The sequence below is a fragment of the Mustela putorius genome, unplaced genomic scaffold (genome assembly GCF_011764305.1).
Source record: "Mustela putorius furo isolate JIRA1106 unplaced genomic scaffold, ASM1176430v1.1 tig00000228_pilon_pilon_pilon, whole genome shotgun sequence".
Lineage (NCBI taxonomy): Eukaryota > Metazoa > Chordata > Mammalia > Carnivora > Mustelidae > Mustela > Mustela putorius.
This window is the reverse complement of record NW_025421322.1, coordinates 7554635-7570604: the sequence shown is the minus strand read 5'-3', so window position 1 is coordinate 7570604 and position 15970 is coordinate 7554635. Positions and strand designations below refer to the sequence as shown.

Below are 15970 nucleotides of genomic sequence, written 5' to 3'. Positions count from 1 at the left end.
GTGAATTGAAAATAAGTTCATTTCCCCCCAGTTTGGGTCAAAGGCACCCTTACATCTTCTCAGAGAACTTTGTACTTCTCCTTTGTTGTCTCTAGCATGGTTATAATTTTACATTTATTATTATAATTATTTTATTACTATCTGTTCCTCCTACCCCACAGTAAATTCCCACTGGAAATCTGTTTTTGTTCACCATTGTGCCCAAAACACTACACCACAGTGGCTGGCAAATGTTAAGTATGCAATAAACATTTGTTGAATTAAATAATGAGAGCCGGTCACAAACATTCTGGAAAACTAAAACCAACATTAAAAGATCACTGGTAGCTTTCAGTTGAAAACATAATTTACCTGTCACATTCAAGTTCCTCAGGCCATCGCATACCAAAAGTATCAATTAATTTTTTGCAATCAGAATATACTTTCTCACAAAAGTTACGACAAGGTGGAACCACATTAATTTGTTCCGTGCAAGCTGGTACAAAAGCTTTGCAAAGGAAAGTTTCGATGTTTGGTGAGCATTCCAAATTTGCCAGAGGAAGAAAAGGCTATTAAGAAAAACAGCAAGATAAGGTTAGAAAACATTTTAATAACAAATGAATGGAACTTATTCACTATTTAAAGTATATGCCTTCTCACTTATACTCTAAAAGAATATCTCATTGTCAATACAGTCAAAATTTTTTTCACTTTTATTAATTTATTATTTTTAAACTAATCTCTATGCCCAACATGGAGTTTGAACTCATGACCCTGAGATCAAGAGTAATTTTCTCTATTGTCTGAGCCATCCAGGTGCCCCTCAATACAATGAAATTTTAAGGAGATAATTTCAGTTAGTCTGTTAGACTTATGAACCCTTCATATGTAATAGAATATTATTATTTTATTAAATTACACATTTTTAAAGAAGACATGCTAAATCAAACCAAAAGCACGAGTTGACTGCTAGGTAAAATAACTTATGCAAATATTAAATTTATAAGTACATAAAGGAATACCCTAACATTGTACTGAGTATTCTAGAGAATGAAGGAATGTCTGAGGCAGAGGAACAGCATGAAAAAGGCATGAGGATCACTAAACCCTTATCCATGCAGGGCAAGCTTAGTGTGGCTTGAATATAAGGTCAAAGAGGTGGTGTTAAGGGCAGAGTAGAGAGAGCTGAGATTGGTGAGGTATGCTAGGCTTGATCCTGGAGAACAGGAATGGCATGCTAAGTTGTCTGGATTTTGGAAATCAAGGAATGAATACTACTGGAGAGTTTTAAAAGCAGGAAGTATCTCTAGAGTCTGACAGCTGAGCTGGAATGTTAGTCCCCCACTTCCTGGCTGTGTAACTTTGTCTAGTTAACTTTTCTTTGCCACAGTTTCTTCAACTGTAAAACGGCAATGATAATACTACCTGTTGCATAAAACTGTTATGAGTATGGAGTTAATAAATGTAAAGCTCTTCAAACAGAGTCTGGCATGTAGTAGGCACTCAATAAACATTGTGATGATTATACTTCAGAAAAGGCACATGGGTTCTGGATAAACCTGGCACATTAACCACATATGTTTACCCCCTTTCCTCTTATAATTAAAAAAAAAAAGCTACTAACCAATTAGAAGTGAATAGAAGAGACTACATTAGCATATATGACTTTTCCAATGATAAAAACAACAAAAAAGAAAGCCCCAGCCTTCCCAAGATGGAGAGCCATTAGAGGAGTGGAAAGTGACTTAATGGGACATGAGGTGTACTTTGAAGCAGGAGTGGAGGAATTGAGATGACAATGAGCTCATGTGCTCTAAATAATCCAAGAGTCTCAGTTTGTTGAGGTACTAAGTAGCACAAAAGTCTATCCTCACCCCTACTCCAGTCCAGATGACTACTGCATTCTACCAGCCTTGTTTCTGGAAGAAACGGAGCTGGAAATGTTCTGCACTTGGGGCATCAAGCACAGGGCAGAGATAATGCACAAACTGAAAAGCGGGGGGCTATAACAGTCAACCTACATAAATATGAAGCCCTCATCTTCCTGTTCTTCTTCTGTTCAGGCATATACCTACCATCCCCATTCTTTGAAAAAACTCAACAGTCTTGAAGAGCTCTACACACTGACAGTGAAAAAGACAGTTGACCTTGAGCTAACCCTACTATGAAGCCCACCAATAACAAGCCCCATTCTTGCACACAGAGCTTTTTAGTGCCCCACACAAATAAAAATGGGCAGCCAAGGATCATCAGATGTCTGAAGAAAGCCTCGCACATCAAAGAGAGAAAAAATGTTTCATAAGAAGGGCAGGATCCACTGTGTGAAATGTTATTAAGAATTTAGTAGGATGAGAGACCAAAACAAGCAAGCAGATAATTGAATATTTGGAGGAAACAGATTATGCAGGGAACAAAAGAAAATGAATCACAGAACAAATAAAAACCTTAATATCTTAAATTGCATTCATTTAAAAGGAATAGGTGCTATAGAAAATTGAAATAGTAAGATGGCTCAAATTAAAAAAAAAAAAACACTCTATAGAAGGATTAGAAGATAAAGCTGAGGGAAGAGATGGACAGTTAGAGAGAAAATCCTCCCAATTAGAGGATCAGTCCAAGTGTCCAACACATGACTAAAGGAGTTCCAGAAATTAGAGGGAAAATGGGGTATGGATGATAATCGAATAAAGAATATAAGAACATTTTTCAGAACAGAAATGTACTAGTTTACTAACTGAAAACCTGGTATCACACTGCAATCTTATTACTAAAACATTTCTGGGCTTAACCTTTAGTCAATTTTCCTTTCTTTTCTAAGATTTATTTATTTATTTGAGAGAGTGTGAGGAGAGAGAAAGGCAGAGGGAGAGAGGGAGTCTGAAGCAGACTCCGTGCTGAGCATGGAGCCAAATGTGGGGCTCAATCTCATGGCTCTGGGATCATAACCTGAGCTGAAATCAAGAGTTGGACGCTTAACCAACTGTGCCACCCAGGTGCCTCCAGTCAATTTTATTTCACAGAGATCTCTCTCATATTCTCCTCTCTTCCAACCCCCCAATTCCAAACCCTATGCTACAGTGATTATCCCATCAGACAAACTTGTTCTATTATCTCCCACCATAAACAAAACAAAACAAAACAATAATATCTTTCCTTGACTTTACATCCCAATCCCCATCCAGCCATTATTCCATTTTTCTGTTCCCCTTTAGAGAAAAACTCCTCAAAACAGTTGTCTTTACTTTCTTGAATTCTGCTCTTCCCACTCCCTCTTGAGCCTTCCTTCAATCGTCCTCATACTTCAGTGAAACAGCTTGTCAGAGCCACCAATAAACTCCACATTGTCAAATCCAGTAAGTCAGTTCTAAGTCCTCATCCTACTAAATTCTTAATAACATTTTACACAGTGGATCCTGCCCTCCTCATGAAACTTTTTTTTTTCAATTGGCTTATAGAATATGAATTCTCCTGGATTTCTACCTATCTCATTGCTGTTCTTTTTTTGATTCTCTTCTACTTCCCAATTCTACATACTGGAGTACTCGGGAGTTCCATCCTCAGATTTCTACCTTATCTATACTCACTCCCAGGAGAAACTCATCCAGAACCATGGAATTAAATACCAACTGTACACGAAGATTCCTAAAGTCATCTCCAGCCCCATCTATCCTGTGAACCCTCTATTTGATGACCACCTGCCCCTGGAGAATTCCAATAAGCTGTCAACATGCATCTCAAACCCAGTATGTTCAAAACACAACTCAATCCCACAGCATCCTATCTCCCAAAGAATCCCTCCGTCTTCCCCATCTCAGGTAGTGCCACCATTCACGAAGTTGCTCTGACCAAGAATCCAAAGACTCATCTTTTACTCCTCTCTGTCTCTCACCCCATATCTGATCCAGCAGCAAATCCTATTGGTTCCCCTGTAAGATTGATTTCAAATCTGACCATTTCTCACTATTACTAAGTTACTATGTCTAAGCCACTAAATCTTTCACCTAGACTACTGAAATAGCTTCCTAATGGTCTCACTACTTAACACTCTCGCAAATCTGACAGTCCATTTCCATTCAGTCCACCTTCCAACCAATGTGATTCTTTAAAATGTAAGCTTGTCCTTGTTAAAAAGACTCCATTAGAATAAATTCTAGAGTTCTTATCAAGTCCTATGAGGCCGCAGATTTCCTGGCCCCTGGCCACTTTCCGACCACCCTTTCCCTCATTTCCTACCATGCTTTCTCTTATTCACTCCAATGCCACTAAATTGGCATTTTGCTTCTCATAATTCCATGTGTATTTCTGCTTCAGAATCTTTGCATTTGCTGTTCCCTTTACCTAGAACACTCTTCCTCCACACAGTCACATGGCTTGTGTCCTCATTCATTTGGGTCTCTGCATAACTGTCACTTCAGAGAAGCATTCCCTGCCCACCCTATGTAAAAAAAAATGTCTTTCCATTCTCTGTTCCATTGTTCTGATTTGTGTTTCTTTGTAGTCCTTACCACTATGTATCTAGTCCAGAAAGCAATCAGGGCAAATATACGAGGACAGATAGCTGAAGGAAGAATGAATGCCTCAAGGGAATGGCACTGGGGGACTGGAACTGACAGATTATATGGTATTTTAAGCATCTGGAAAAATTGCTGTTAGATGTCTAAAAGTCTAGGACATCAAGAAAAAAAACTAGCTATAGGTACATAAAAAACAAGCAAATAAGGGAAAATGTAGTTATTGTGTTAACCAAGAGGGAAGGTATTAAATAAATACATTCAATCAAAGCAAACTACTCGACTCAGTAATGTACAATATTTAATGTTCCTAGTAATGCTAGCACTGGAGATTGATTGATTTAACCAAGAATTATATTAGAACACTGGGAAGAGAAGAAAAAATGGTAGAGTAAGACAAATCAATAATCAACTACCATATAGAATAAACAGAGACTGCCAGAAGTTCTAAATGGACGAATCAATAAGCAACAGACTAAGCATATTAGAACATGGCCTGTGTATCGGAAGAGCCCTGAAGGAGTTCAAAGTGTCTGTCTTTGGGGAGGACGATGGGGATGGGGATGGAGAAGAGTGGGCAGGAACTCCTGTTTTTCCGTTAAAAGCCTTTAATAGTAAGGGTTTTCTTCCAGCTTTATTTAGGTATAATTGACATATAATAAATTGAACATGTATAAAGTGTAAACTTTGATGGGTTTTGAAACCATTACCAGAATCAACAAAATAAATATATCCATTACCACAAAAGTATTCTCTTGCCTCTTTGTAATCCCTCCCTCCTATCTCCCCTCTCACTCCCTACCACAAGCCAAAAAGCCTCCCCTGGCAATCACTGATATGCTTTCTGTCATTACAGAGTGGTATTTTCTAGGTTTTACATAAATGAAATCATACAGCATATATTCTTTTTTGTCTGGCTTCTTTCACTTGGCATCATTATTTTGAAATTCATCCATGTTGTTCCATGCCTCAGCAGTTCCTTCTTTTCAATTGCTAAGTAGTATTCCATCGTGTGATTAAACCATAATTTGTTTATCAGTTCACCTGTTGATGGGCGGTTTGAAGTGCCCATAGGACATGTGAGTGTGGATATCTACTAGCAGACAGTTAAATAAATAGGGCTCTGTAAGTGACAGACTTTAGGTAAAGGACATGGATTTGGAAGCCATCATTATAAAAATGGTAACTGAAATATCTGAATCAAATTTCCCAATGAGAATATATAGAGTAAGAGAAGATGAAAATTCTGATTCAAGAGGAATGTACTGAACTTCATATTATCATCCTCTTCTTCTCCAAATGCCATTGAAATGGGAAAAAAGTTCTAAGGATAAAAAAGAAAATCTACAGCTCTACAAAAAACTAGGAAAACTCTTATCAATGAACTATAAACACTGAGGCATTTCTGAAAGATAAAAAGGAATTGAGGGGCACCTGGGTGACTCAGTGGGTTAAAGCCTCTGCTTTCAGCTCAGGTCATGGTGTCAGGGTCCTGGGGTGGAGCCCTGCATCAGGCTCTCTGCTCAGTGGGGGAGCTGCTTCCTCCTTTCTCTTTGCCTGCCTCTCTGCCTACTTTTGATCTGTCTATTAAATAAATAAATAAAATCTTAAAAAAAAGGAATTGAGGTGGAGCATCTGGTAAGATGGCGGAAAGCTCACCTTGGCCCACAGATGCAACTAGGTAATGTTCATATCAGTGTAAAAAAAAACACAGAACAACCCAAAGACTGGTGAAACCAACTCCACAACTAAAGGTAGAGAAGAGGCCACACTGAAGAGGTTAGGAAGGATGGAGATGTGGTCAGAGCCAAATGAACCCTGGCAGTCCTTGGAAAGGAGGGAGCCATGGATGTGGAGAGGGGAGAGAAAGACAATCACACGGGAGGCTGAATGGGGAAGATTAAGTGCCATAACATTTGGCTTTGAAAACTAGAGGGGCTGAATTTTGTGAGTTCTCACAATAATCAGTGGAACTTAAAGTCTCAGATTTTAAAAATCAGCAGGATGATTTCTGGAAGAGTCAGCTGATTCCCCACCCTTAAAGACAGCACTACAAATAATCCGTGGGGATACAGCATAGACATAGTAGCCTGAGGCATACAGGGGGGTTATTTACTAATTTCAGAGTGTGTCCCTAAAGGATAGAGATCCCTGGGAGACTCACCCAGGAACAAAGGAGCTGGCAGGCACCATTTTCCTCTCCCAACCATAGCACAAACACATGGCCACCTTTCAGAACTAGCCCAGAACTGACACTTACTACCTAACTTCTTCATACCCCCACCTGCCCTCTTAGGGGATCTGCCCCATCTAGCCATTCTTGCTTCAGTCCCAGCACTGAGGGTCTCCTCCCAGAACACTGGCATACCTTGCCAACACCAGGGCTCCCAACTCCTGGGCTTTGTGAAGCCTCAATCCTCCAGTGGTGGTTGGTCCCACTGAAGACCACCATGCCTTGCAAAAACTGCAGGCCCAGACCAGCGGCTGTACCAGCCACACCCTGCACTGGCAGCACAAACCTTGTGGACACTGTGGGCCCTGCCCCTTCCAGCAGCTGTTGGTTGGTGGCTATTCAAGCTGGAGCCAATAGCCAGGTAGTGTGCAAGCAGCTATGACGGGCCAGCTCCGCTCCAAAGGGACTCCTGCCCTTGGGTGAGGGAAGGCTAACCACACACCCAATCGGACAATCCCAGCAGTGGGCTGCAGGCAGTCAGCTTGGTCAGATTGCAGGCCCACCAACCAATAACAGTTTCTCAGGGGACAACACAGGGAAAGCACCCTTCAGTTTGGTGCTATAACATTTCAGGCAAATGCCTGGTCTGACTAAACTCAAGCCCAAGGTGGCCCCAGACTGGCCCACTAACAACACGGGGACCAAGCACTGCCCACAACAGGCAAAGAAAGCCATTGCAGAAGACTGGACTAAAGGCAAAAGTGGCCAAGACACAGCAGTAGGGTGTGTGTGATACACATAGGCGACACCCCTGAAGCACCAGATTCTGGGGAACAAGGCACACTGCACTGCAAGGCACTACAGGACCTTTTATTCATAAGGCCATTACTTTCAAGAGCAGAAATGTAGCTGACTTCCGTAACACTTAGACACACAGAGTTAGCCAAAATGAGGAGATAGAGGATTATGTACCAAATAAAAGAGGAGGAGAAAACCACAAGAGACCTAAGTACAACAGAGATAAGTAATGTGTCTGATAGAAAAATTAAAGTAATGACCATAAAGATACTCACTGGACTTGAGTAAAGAGTGGAAGACATTAGTGAGACTCTTAAAAAAAAAAGATAAAAAGAGCAAATGAAAGATGAAGAACACAATAAATGAAATTAAAAATACACTAGAGGGAGAGTTTCGTGAGTGACTCAGTCAGTTACCAACTCTTGATTTCAGCTGAGGTTTCCAGCTCAGGGCCATGAGTTCAAGTCACTCACTGGGCTTCTGGCTGGGCATGGAGCCTGATTAAAAATACAGTAGATAGAATAGATAGCAAACTAAAGGAAGCAAAAAGATGAATTAGTGACCCGGAGGACAGAGTAATGGAAAGTAATCAAGAGAAAAAAAAATTATACAAAATGATAACAGACAGGAAACTTAGCAAATTCATCAAGCATAACATTCTCAGAGGAAGAAGAAAAGGGAAAGTTTATTTGAATAAATAATAGTTGAAAACTTCCCTGCAGAAGGAAATAACTGACCATATCCAGGAGGCACAGAAATCCCCCAACAAGATCAACCCTAGGAAGCCAAACCAACACACACAGTAATCAAATTGGAAAAAACAGTAATAAAGAGAAAAATTTTTAAAGCATCAAGAAAAAGAAGACAGTTACATACAAAGGGAAGACCCACGGGCACCTGGGTGGCTCAGCTGGTTAAGCGACTGCCTTTGGCTCAGGTCATCATCCCAGAGTCCCAGGATCGAGTCCTGTGTTGGGCTCTTAGCTCCATGGGGAGTCTGCTTCTCCCTCTGACCTTCTCCCCTTCTCATCCTTTCTCTCACTCGCTCACTCTCAAATAAAGAAAATCTTTTAAAACAAAACAAAATAAAACAAAAAAGAAAGTAAAGACCCATAAGGCTATCAGCAGACTTTTCAGCAGAAACTTTGCAGGCAGAAGAAAGTAGCATGATATATTTCAAATTGCTGGCAGGAAAAAAAAAAATCTGCAGCCAAGAATAATCTATCCATCAAGGTTATCATCCAGAATAGAAGAAGAGATAAAGAGTTTTCCAGACAACAAAAGTTAAGGGAGTTCATGACTACTACAACAACCCAACAACGAACGGTAAAGGGACCCTTCTGAATGGAAAGGAAAGACCATAAGTAAGAATAAGAGAAAGTAGGGAACACAAAAGCAGTAAAATTTAAGCATATCTATAAAAATCGGTCAAGGGACTCACAAATGAAAAGACTATAAAGTATTACTCCATATATGTAAAACGCAGCAGGAGAGAGAGTAAAGAAGGTGCAGACTTAGGTGACCATCAACTTAATATAGACTGATATATACAGAAGATGCTATATACAAACCTGATGGTAACCACAACCAAAAAACAGCAATAGACATACAAAAAATAAAGAAAAGTAATCCAAGTATATCACTAAAGAAAGCCAGTAAACCATGAGAGGAGAGCAAAGGAAGAAAGGAACAGAGAAGAACTATAAAAATAACCACAGAACAAGTAACAAAATCACAATAAATACATAAGTATCATTAGTTACTTTGAATGTAGATGGACTAAACACTCCAATCAAAAGACATAGGGTGATGGAATGGATAAACAACCAAGACCCATCTATATGCTACCTAGAAGAGACTCATTTCTGACCTAAAGACACAGGCAGATTGAAACTGAAGGGATGGAAGAGCATATATCATGCAAATAGATGTGAAAAGAAAGCTGTGGCATAACATATTCGACAAAATAGACTTTATTATTTATTTATTTATTTAACAGATTTTATTTATTTGACAGAAATCACAAGTAGGCAGAGAGGCAGGCAGAGAGAGAGGGGGAAGCAGGCACCCTGTTGAGCAGAGAACAGGATGTAGGGCTCGATCCCAGGACCCTGGGATCATGACCTGAGCCGAAGGCAGAGGCTTTAACCCATTGAGCCACCCAGGCGCCTGACAAAATAGACTTTAAAACAAAGACCGTAACAAGAGATAAAGAACGACACTATATTGTCATAAAGGGGGCAATCCAACAAGAAGATACAACAACTGCAATACTGTTACAATATTACAATATACTATGTTACCCAACATGGGAACAATCAAATACATAAAACACTTAATAACAAACATAAAAGAATACCGATAGTAATACAATAACAGTAGCAGACTTTAACATGCTACTTACATCAATGGACAGATCACCCAAACAGAAAATCGACAAGGAAACAGTGACTTTGAATGACACAGATATAATCAGAACATTCCTTCCTAAGACAGCAGAATATATATTCAAGGGCAAATGAAACATTCTCCAGAACAGATCACATATTAGGCCACAAAACAAGTCTCGACCAATTCAAAACGATCAAAGTCATACTAAGCTTCTTTTCTGACCACAATGCTATGAAACTAGAAATCAACCACAGGAAAAAATCTGGAAAGAACATATACACATTGAGGTTAAATAACATCCTACTAAACAATAAGTGGATCAACCAAGAAATCAAAGAAGAAATAAAAAATTACATGGACAGAAATGAAAATGAAAACACAATGGTCCAAAATCTTTAAGATGCAGCAAAAGTGGTTCTAAGAAGGAAGTTTAGAGCAATACAGGCCTACCTCAAGAAGCAAGAAAAATCTCAAATAAACATCCTAACCTTACACCTAAAGGAACTAGAAAAAGAACAACAAATAAAACCCAAAACCAACAGAGAAAGAAAATAATAAAAATTAGAGCAGAAACAGATGACATAGAAATAGAACAGCTCAATGAAACCAGGAGCTGGTTCTTTGAAAAGATCAATGGAAAACAAACAAACAGAAAAGTGTGAGGGAGAGAGGACTCAAATAACCAAATCAGAAATGAAAGAGAAGAAATAACAATTGACACCATAGAAATATAAAGGACTGTACGAGAATATGAAAAATTACATGTTAACAAATTGTACAACCTAGAAGAAATGGATAAATTTCTAGAAACACATAATCTCCCAATATTACATCAGGAAGAAACAGAAAATTTGAATAGACCAATCATGAGCAATGAAATTAAATGTGTAATCAAAAAACTCCCAAAATACAGAAGTCCAGGACCACACAGTTTCACAGGTGAATTTTAACAACATTTAAAGAAGAGTTAATGCCTATTCTTTTCAAACTTTTCTAAAAGAATAGAACACAAAGGAAAACTTCCAAATTCATTCTATGAGACCAACATCCCTGATATTAAAGACAGCACCAAAAAAAAAAAAAAAAAAAAAAAAAAAAAAGAAAAGAAAAAAGAACTAAAGACTAATATTTTTGATGAACATAGACACAAAAATTCTCAACAAAATATTAGTGAATCGAATCCAACAATACATTAAAAAGATCATTCACCAATCAAGTAGGATCTATTCCTAGATGCAAGGGTGGTTCAATATTTACAAATCAACCAACATGATGTATCACATCAATAATGAAATTATAAAAATCATATGATCATTTCAATAGATGGAGAAAAAGCATTTGACAAAATACAACATCCATTCATGATACAAACCTTCAACAAAGTAGGTTTAGAGGGAACATACATCAACACAATAAAGATCTTATATCAAAAACTCACAGCTAATATCATTCTCAATGGGGAAAAACAGAGAACTTTTCCCCTAAGGTCACGAACAAGTCAAGGATGTTCACTCTCAGCACTTTTATTAAACATAGTACCGGAAATCCTAGCCACAGTACTCAGACAACAAAAAGAAATTCAACCTGGTAAGGAAGAAGTAAAGTTTTCACTATTTGTAGATGATGACATTATGTATAAGAAACCCAAAAGGCTCAACCAAAAAACTACTAGAACTGATAAATGAATTTAGCAAGGTCTCATGACATAAAATCAGTATAGAGAAGTTCATTGAGCTTCTATACAATAATAATGAAGCAGTAGAAAGAGAAATTAAGAAAATAATCCCATTTGTAATTTCACCAAAAATAATAAAATATCTAGGAATAAACTTAGCTAAAGAGATGAAAGACCTGTACTCTGAAAACTGAAAAACACTGATGAAAGAAATTGAAAGGGTGCTGGGTGGTTCAGTGGGTTAAAGCCTCTGCCTTCGGCTCAGGTCATGATCCCGGGGGCTTGAGATCAAGCCCCACATCAGGCTCTCTGCTCAGCAGGGAGCTGCTTCCTCCTCTCTCTCTCTGCCTGCCTCTCAATCTACTTGTGATCTCTGTCAAATAAATAAACAAAATCTTTAAAAAAAAAAAAAGAACAAAAAAATAATAATTCTATTTGTAAGAATTTATTTTAAAAAAAAAAAGAAATTGAAGATGACAGAGACAAATGGAAAGATATTCCATGTTTGTGGACTGGAAGAACAAATACTGTTAAAATGTCTATACTACCTAAAGCAATCTACACATTCAATGCAATCACTATCAAACAATACTTTTCACATTCTTAAAACAAACAATTCTAAAATTTGTATGGAACCACAAAAGATCTTGAATAGCCAAAGCAATCTTGAAAAACAGAAACAAAACTGAAGGTATCAGAATTCCAGACTTCAAGATATATTACAAAGCTGTAGTAATTAATCAAAGCTGTATGGTACTACATGCATACAAGTTTAAAATTGTAAACAAACAAACAAACAAACAAAACAGTATGGTACTGGCACAAAAATAGACACACAGATCAATGGAACAGAAAAGGAAGTCCAGAAATAAACCCATAATTATATGCTCAACTAATCTTTACCAAGGAGGCAAGAATACACAATGGGGAAAAGACAGTCTTTTCAACAAATGGTGTTAGCAAAACTGGCCAGCTACATGCAAAAGAATGAAATTGAACAACTTTTTTATACCAAACACAAAAATAAAGTCAAAATGGATGAAAAAACTAAATGTGAGAATTGAAACCATAAAAATCCTGGCAGAGAGCACAGGCAGTAATTTCTCTGACATCAGCCATAACAGCATCTTTCTGGATAGGTCTCCCAAGGCAAAAGAAATAAAAGCAAAGATAAACTATCTTTGTAGATAGACTATATCAAAATAAAATGCTTTCTACACAGTAAAGGAAATAATCAACAAAACTAAAAGATAACCTATTGAGTGGGAGAATGTATTTACAAATGATGTATCCAATAAAGGGTTAATATCCAAAATATATAAAGAACAGATACAACTCAACACCGAAAAACCAAATAATCCAAGTAAGAAATGGGCAGAAGACATGAACAGACATTTCTCCAAAGAAGACACACAGCTGGCCAACAGACACATGAAAAGATGCTCAACATCACTCATCATCAGGGAAATGCAAATCAAAACCACAATGAGATGTCAATTTATACCTGTCAGAATGGCTAAAATAAAAAACTCAGGAAAGAACAAGTGCTGGTGATGATGTGGAGAAAATGGAACCCTATTGCACTGTTGGTGGGAATGCAAACTGGTTCAGTCAGGGTGGAAGACATTGTGGCAGTTCCTAAAAAAAAATAAAGAATGGAACTACACTATGATCCAGTAATTGCACCCCTGGGTATTTATCCAGAGAATACAAAAATATGAATTTGAAGGGATATAGGCACCCCTCTGTTTACTGCAACATTATTTACAATAGCCAAATTATGGAAACAGCCTAAGAATCCATCCATAGATGAATGGATAAAGAAGACATAGTAGACATATAATAGAATATTATTCAGCCATAAAAAAAAAAATAAATGAAATCTGGCCATTTGCAACAACATGGATGGAGCTAGAGAGTATTATGCTAAACGAAATAAGCCAGTCAATGAAAGACAAATACCTATGATTTCACTCATATGTGGAATTTAAGAAACAAAGGAACGAAGGAAAGAAAAAACAACCCCTCCCCCCAAAAAACAGACTCTTAACTATAGAGAACAAACAGATGTTTATTAGAAGGGAGGTGGGCTGGGGCTGGGTGAAACGGATGATGAGGATTAAAGAGTACACTGATCTTGATGAACACTGAGTAATGTACTACATTGCGCAATCACTGTATTGTACACCTGAGACCGATACAGTAGTACAGGATAACTACACTGGAACTGAGACTTATGTTTTTTAAAGATTTTATTTATTTATTTATTTGAAAGAGAGAGAGATCACAAGTAGGCAGAAAGGCAGGCAGAGAGAGAGAGGAGGAAGCAGGCTCCCCACTGAGCAAAAAGCCTGATGCGGGGCTCGATCCCAGGACCCTGGGATCATGACCTGAGCCAAAGGTAGGGGCTTTAACCCACAGAGCCACCCAAGCACCCCTGGAACTGAGATTTTTAAAAAACAAAATAAAAATGTGACACAGTACCAAGCAACTGAGGGAATAAAAGTAATGAAAGAAAAAAGAATGAGGTCAGATTCTGGATAAATAACAACAGATCTACTTTAAAATGCATTGCTGAGCACTGTATATACCTAATAAAAAAGCATAAAACATTAAAAAAGCAATGAAACTGCAAGGAGAAATGGAGAATTCCATGACCTTAATAAGAATTTTCAATGCATATTTCCTGCTAAATGAAAGGGCAAATGCAGAAAAAATTAATAAGTAAATATGAGATGTGATTACAACACTACAATTAACAAGTCTGATTTAAAGAGCACATATGGAACCCACACCCAACAATTACAGAGCAAGAGCCGTAAAGAACGTTGGAGCCGTGGAGAGTTCACCCCGTGCTGATGCGGCAAAGTGACCGGGCAAAGACAGGCCCTCCAACGGGTGGCAGACCGTGCTGCCCATATACAGACGATGCTGAGACCAACGCTTTGCTGCCTCACAGGAGCTTGTTAAAGAACAAACAGCAGAGTCCTTCTCTCAGTTTTCTCTACCCCAAGAGGGAGAATGCCCAGACAGTGCGATTATCCCTTCAGGAGCTGAAGTGGAAGGAGGAGAATCATGGACAACGAGTAACATTTCTTTCCTTACTTACTGTCCAATCAAGCCTCGTTCCTAACATTTTTGAGTGTCTGTTAATCAGACCCTAGAGTGGAAAGAATGAAAATACACTGTGTGTGATTCTAACTCAGGAGTCATTCTGTAATAGCTAGGGTAAGTTGATGGTCAGCATTTAAGATCTGTTTACTGTCCAGTTTAAGGGCAGGCAAAATGAAAGTGACACACATCCTTTTGCTATGCTAAAATAATTTCCTTACAGGGCCAATAAGGCAAGTCCCTGTTGGGCCCATGGTCAAAGGAGCGAGACTGATACAAAGCGAAGGTCAAGCAAAGCTTTATTTCGCGCCAAGCATCGAGAATCAAACTGACCAGCCAGGGCCGTCTCTTGCAAAGAGGCGACCCCTCCCAGTCTCACAGACTAACTTTTCTAGAGCAAAGGCCATGTGGTTGAGCCTGGCCACACAGAGGTGGCCAAATGAATTACAATTCACCCTATAGTCGTTATTTGAACTAGCCTATCACTCTGGTTAGAATTGGCGCCCAAAAGGCAGGGCCCACATTCTTGGGTGGTTAGGGAGGTATTTTCTGACTGGATGTCTCCACCTGGCTTGACTCATCCTTGTATTCTGGGCTCTGTTACCTCCCCCTGACCTGACATGTCCTGGTATATGGGCTCTATTATCAGGGGCTGGTCAGTCATATTTCACTGGTTTCCCAGACTTGTTTCTAAGTAAGTTTCTCGGGGGGGGGGGGGGGCTGTCAATCTAAGTTTACTGCATAAATAACAAAATGGCTAGCTCTGACTAAGTAGGCCCTTATAGTCTCATCTTTTGCTTAATAATTCTAGAACACCAGTACTGGTTAATCCAATAATGTTGAGGTTCATGCAATGAGCAGCCAATAAATCAGATGTTGAACCTTCAATACCTTCACAGGCCAGGCAGGTAAATTCAGAGGGTAGAAGATAGGGGGCAGCTGCCATTCAACCCCCAACTGACTATTTGAAAATGGGGGCACAGGCCTGTCAGATTTATCAATTTTTCAGATGAAAACAGAATCTAGATTTTTATATAAAATCTCCAAATTTTTGGTACTTTAATATAAACATTTAAAATACTGTACAGGAAAAATAAAACATGTCTTCGGGTCACATCCAGTGTGGACTGCTTTAACCTTCTGCAACTAATAGACATGAAGAATTTTAGACTTGGAAAGGACTTGAGTGGACTTTTAAGTCTATTATTTTCTAAATGTGTGTGTGTGTGTGTATGTATTTTGCCAAGATTTTTCTTTAAATAAGAGATTACAAAGAAGCCTGCTATATTAAATAAATAAAAGCACAGATGCTCTGGCTGAAAAGGAAGCCCT

At 38.6% G+C, this 15970-nt stretch overlaps 1 protein-coding gene across 2 annotated transcripts in view; it reads right to left on the bottom strand.

The window, feature by feature from the left end:
- Nucleotides 1-15970, bottom strand: part of FZD6 (frizzled class receptor 6) — a 36629-nt gene that overhangs the window by 9043 nt on the left and 11616 nt on the right. For both annotated transcript variants that reach the window (XM_045078006.1, XM_045078007.1), the window contains exon 3: nucleotides 352-548. In XM_045078006.1, the coding sequence (XP_044933941.1) occupies nucleotides 352-548 (197 nt within the window). The remainder of the gene's footprint in view (nucleotides 1-351; nucleotides 549-15970) is intronic.